General features: G+C 48.2%; 1 protein-coding gene across 2 annotated transcripts in view; it reads right to left on the bottom strand.

Moving 5' to 3' along the window:
• Positions 1-212: 212 nt before the first annotated feature.
• Positions 213-5,493, bottom strand: part of USP42 (ubiquitin specific peptidase 42) — a 42,657-nt gene continuing 37,376 nt past the window's right edge. The window contains exons 15-17 of one of the 2 annotated variants that reach the window (XM_008072912.1): positions 4,663-4,964; positions 2,421-2,463; positions 213-1,217 (exon numbers count right to left, since the gene is read on the bottom strand). In XM_008072912.1, coding sequence (XP_008071103.1) covers positions 2,456-2,463; positions 4,663-4,964 — 310 coding nt within the window. In that variant the 3' untranslated portion in view covers positions 213-1,217; positions 2,421-2,455. Of the gene's footprint in view, positions 1,218-2,420; positions 2,464-4,630; positions 4,965-5,493 lie in introns of those variants that run through there. The other variant, XM_021706383.1, reaches the window with a different exon arrangement.

The raw sequence follows: 5,493 nt of genomic DNA, 5'->3' as shown, positions 1-5,493 counted from the left end.
CAAGGCTGTCCAAGGCTTGGTTTTTTTCAGAGATATCGTCAGGGCCAACACACCCTTCCGACTTCCCTCGTTCGTGGTGGGTGGGAAGCCTGGCCGAACACGCCTACTGTGGGGCTGTAGCAGGAGTTTCAGGACAGTGAGTGACGCTGACGGCAGGAAGAAGCCTACAGAAGCAAATGAGGAAAAAGCAGTAAAAAATAAGACGCCAAATGTGTAATTTGCTGCCATTTATATACTATATAAATTTTACATGCTGTATATTTACAGTGGGGCAAGTGCTTTTTTAATCTTTAAAAAAACAAAGATCAAACTTTAGACATCTCTGAACAACACAAACTGTATAAACCATACAGATTATTCAGATACAAACTGTATTACATACAGTTGTCCCCACTCCATCTCCTGATGCAGGACCAGTGAATTATAAGTGTATCACAGTTTGATAGCATATCCATATTAAAAATAAAATCACAGTATGATTTTGTCTGTAACTAGAAACTTTAAGGGACCAAGCTGACAACTCAGACTCCAATATCATAGTAAGACAAGAGACACTGTATAAAAAAGTGTTATATAATAAAAACATACTGGAGGCTTTACAAATAATGTTTGGGTTATACATTCATAATGTTAATACTCATCATAACTGGGAAATTGATTGGAACAGTTCCACAAAGTTCAAAAACAGAACTTGTCTATAAAATACATTTTCAAATCTTGAATACAACTAAAATAAGCAAATTAGTTTCTAGTATCAGACATTACCGAAAACAGACTGCTCTCGAAAGTCTAGTTAAGAGCTTGTGAATCTTTAAATAAGTCTTTAAATTAAATATACACTGTCAGTTTGTACTTTTAACAATTCCATGGTTTCCCGGTTGGTCTTGCACCAGATGTCTATCTTGGAGGAACATTACATGAAATACAAGTAATCAACCTGAGTCTGTAATTAAGCAGCATTTGAGATGTTCTATTCCAGGGCATTATTTTCAATGTGATTTATATACATCGGTATTTTACAATGGTCAGCAGTTGTAGAAAGTGTTCATCCATTTGGAATAAGGGTAATTAAGAAAAGGTAAAAACTAAAAAAAAAAAAAGTTCTCCATGGTAAAATCTGTACAGTATTTACTAAAGAAGCACCACGCAGATTTGAACAAAGTTATTTTCTCTATTTATAATTTAAGCTGGGTTTGGGATGGCTTCTGTTGCTGAATCTGAAAGAAAAGAGGCGCAGGCGTTAGTTGAGGCAGGAAGCCTTGGTGCAGAGGCCTAGTGTGGCTAGAATGGGCCTCCCCTCTCCATAACACCAGTGACTTATTCTTGGACTCCCTGGCAGCTGGTCCCCAGGTCGCTGGGGAAGTTCTTCCTTGAAAAGGTCACTCTGCCTTCCCGAAGGGAAATACGGGAACCTGGCGGTGCCGGCAGACGCGCGGCAGGCACGCCCGTGGCTCAGCCCGGGAGGCGCCATCTGCTGGCCGGGCGTGCCCACCCACCCCAGCCCAACCTGCCGCCCATCCGGCTCAATCCTCCTTTCCCTTGGGAAGAGTTCGGTTTCTTAATTAGGCTTAGGTCTTTCCTTGAAGACGCACTGATAAAGCATGTTAATTAACATCAAACTAATGTTCTCTAGACAATTCGCTCTGAAGCTCATTTAAAATCCCTCTTGCTGGCTACACATTCCAGACACACCTGGACAGGATTTCCTTTCGAGGGTAAAATGGGTTGCTTCAGCAAGGGCAGGGCATAAAGCAGAAACGACCCTCGCGCGGGACCACGGCTGTTAAAGGATGGAACACAGCCTGAACGCCGAAAGGTGCTGATCTGCTGTCAAGCACCCAACCCTCCTTCAGCCACAGTCATTTTCCTGTGAAGCAGGGAATGGTCTCGTGCCTCAGTGTGACTTCTGGATCTGTACCTGGGCCCCGGGGCGCCTAACCAAGGCATGTGCCCAGGTCCCAGGGCAGCACAGGAAATGGAGGATCCTGGGCCGCGTCTTGGGACAGGCCAACGAGGGAGGTCGGGGCGGGGAGACAGGCCGCTCCACCTCCAAATGTTTATCAAAGGACCATTGATTCTGATGCTCTGAACTTTATCGGCTTTTCTCGCGGTGAGAGAAGAGGAAGGGAGCAGAGTGATGATTCCTGGGTTAAGGGACACAAATCTTCCCTCCCCAGTAATAGAAAGGCTGGCAAGGAAAAGGGGTCTAGGTCAATCTCCAGAGGCCTGGCCTGGATCTGACCTCACCGGGCTGGCCGGGAACCCGCAGAGATGACCATCGGCCTCCCGGAGGCTCTGCCCACACCTGCGCTGGCCTCAGCCCCCAGGGCTCTGCTCTTCAGAATTAAAGCGTCTTCACCCATGTCCCCTCAGCATCTCCACAAACAATGATGAAACATCCAGATATGAAAACAGCTTACCATAACTAGTGAGTTTTTGTTTTGAGGCCGGGGTTTCAATCACCTAGAAAGCAAAGGTTAGGAAACAGATTTTAATAATTGCTCTGCAGAATTTTTAATGCCTGTGCTCTGCGTATGCATCAAGTGACTGATTACAAATGGAATCAGCTCTACGTGAGGATGAGCAAGTGGATACTGGCGCGCAGCTATTTCTCCAAGCGTTTTACTGAACCAGGTTCACGTGGTAGCTTGAGGGGCCACCGTCCCAGTGTCAGGATATATCAAAAGCCACAGCCCCGGGGAATCAATAGTCCCTCCTTGGCCCCAGCAAATGGATGTGGATTCTGACATCAGGATAGGACAGATCTCAGGCCAAATAAATTAGAGGGAAACAACTGGAGAACAAGAGTTTGAAAGAGAAAGCTAAGTGGCCAAAGTCCAGGACAGAGGAAGGCCTGGGGGACGGCAGAAAGGGCGCCCATCCCCAGCTGGGTGGGAGGGATGCTGACACGGCAAGGCCACGCCAGTGTCCTCCTCGCGAGGACGGGACAGGCTCCTCCGTCTGTGCTCACACTGGAAGTGCCGACGCAAACCAGCCGTCAGTGCAGTGGGGCCGAGGCTGGAAATGCCAGCCCCCACACGCACACAAAGCCCCGCTGCAGCACCCGAGAGGCGAGGCAGACTTGGGGGCTCACTGTCAACCTCTTTTCCCTCCAGACCAGCCACCTCTGGGGGCTGAGCTGCCACCACCGTCCACCGGCAGCCTGTGGCTTTGGGCCTCACGGCAGACCTGGGACTGCAGAACAAGCCCATCTCGCAACTTCATCGAGTTCCAGTCCAGCCTCACCAGTCCCCTCCCCCAATTCATAAACATGTTCGCATGGAACCAGTTTTAAACTGTATATAATTAATTTCTTACAAAGCAGACAGCCAACGCCATGTGAGCCTCCTTGTCGGCTGCATCAGTCACAGATTTCATCCCCAGCATCCCCTGGTGCAACTGTCCTCACAACACAGGGCTCGCCTTCATGATACCCGGGTCTCCTTCATACCGACGCCCTGAGGACCGTGTGCCCCTCAGCCAGAATCCCACAGCGACTGGGGAAGGGCCCGCCCCCTTTCCAGCCTCCGCCAGACGACAGGGCTGAGAGCCAGAAGGCCTCTGGTCAGCCAAGACGATGTGTCCCTGCAATGTCGTGCGTGCACTTTATTGGGGAAGGTGGACCTCAGGTGTCCGGGCAGGGTCAGCAAACCTTTCCTGTGAAAGGCCAAGTAATAAACCTTCTCAGCTCTGCAGGCCACACAGAGGTAGCACTGCAGCTGCTCACCTCTGCTGAGTAGCGAACACCGAAGCAGGCAGACATGTAAACAAGTGTGGCGGTGTTCCATACAAGACTATAGACACTGACATTTGAATTTCACATAATTTTCATGTCAAACAAAATGCGGTTCTTTGGGATTATTTCCAACCACTTGAAAATGTTAAAGCCATTCTTAACGCACAGGCCATACAAAGACACAGGCCAAAGCGGGCCAGAAGGCCGCCGTTTGCCAACCTCTGCTCTGGGTCCACTAGCTCCTATTACATCCATTTTTAACAAGCTCAGTGCGCCTTCCCAAGGTCAAAAGTCATTGGAAACAAATTAGAAAGGAGGAAGGGGCTGCCTTAAGTGCAGTCAGAGAGCACAAAGGGCTGCTAAATTACCAGGAAGACGCAGACATGCAAAAGAGGAATCCGAGACACCCGGCGCTGGAGTGATTTAACTCCAGCAAGAGCCAGAGACCACGATCGAATGCCTCTGGCCGAGCCGGACACCAGTGTGTTGAGTGACCCAAGTCAGCGAAGTATGAGTTAGGCTATAATCAGAATGCTACCAGTTTAAGGATTCAGGAGAGAAAAGCTTACACTGCAAAGCTATTTCAATCAAAAATGCTTTAAAGCCAAAAGTTCTGGTTCTTCATGAGGCAAACACTTATATACCCAGAGCCATACATTTCAGAGATTTGATCACACAGGTTCTGCTGGGCCCAGGTCCATGTAATGTGGCCTTCCATAAATGCTAAGGGCCAGTGCCACACAGCCAAACCACACGACTGAATCACACTCGGAGAGTCGAGGCTCGATGAAACTGGGCGGCATGCTCACTTAACCGTACACCCTTTGACGCAATTGGAGGGTTTCTTTCCATGTGTTAATCACCTTTTCAAATAAAATATGCTAAAAAATAGTTCTATCTTCTTAATTCCAAGTATCTCCTCTTACCCTGGCCATACTCAAAGAGATGACACCTGTCATCCCTGTTCTCCATCCTTAAATGTCTTGTTTTCTCATGGAAAGGTCCAACACCTTCCAGAGGCAGGCCATCGGTGTGAAGAATACCGCCCTCGGTTCTCCGGAAACAGGCAACAGTCTCATAGCTAGCAGACTTGGGTAAGTGTAGTTCTGACTCCTTAACAAAGTCCTCTGATTTTCTTGAATGTCTCTTTTTTTTCTTTTTCTTTTTTTTGTGTCTGTGGAGGTCAACCTCAGAGCACACTGCTAAAAGATCTGAATCCAGCTGATGCCTGCGAAAGGAAAAACCAGAATTCAAACAACCAAAAGAACACAACCACCTCAAACCGACCCTGGTACTTGACTTTTATACCCACTTACTGAGGACAGTCACTGTGCAAACACAGGTAATACCTAATTAAAAATCTGTTGTTTAGCCGGGCTTGGTGGCCCAGCCTGTAATCCTGTGCTTTGGGAGGCTGAGTGGACTGCCTGAGCCCGCGGGTTCGAGACCCGCCTGGGGAACTTGGCGAGACCTCGTCTCTACAATAAATAAAAAATTAGCCGGGCGTGGTAGCGTGCACCTGTAGTTCCAGCTACTTAGAAGGCTGAGGCGGAAGGATCGCCGGAGCCCAGCAGGTCGAGGCTGCGGTGGCCGGGAGCGGCCACTGCACTCCAGTCTGGGCAACTGAGTGAGACTTCAACTCAAAAAAAATAAAAACAAAAATAAATAAATAAAAATCTGTTGTTTGCTTTCACTGAAATAACTTTTTTTTAAGTCCAGGGTCATAAACCCACCAACCCAGCACTCCACCACTGGAT

This window comes from Carlito syrichta, unplaced genomic scaffold (assembly GCF_000164805.1).
Source record: "Carlito syrichta isolate Samal-C Ts95f unplaced genomic scaffold, Tarsius_syrichta-2.0.1 Scaffold315497, whole genome shotgun sequence".
NCBI lineage: Eukaryota > Metazoa > Chordata > Mammalia > Primates > Tarsiidae > Carlito > Carlito syrichta.
This window is presented reverse-complemented; position numbering and strand designations above follow the sequence as displayed.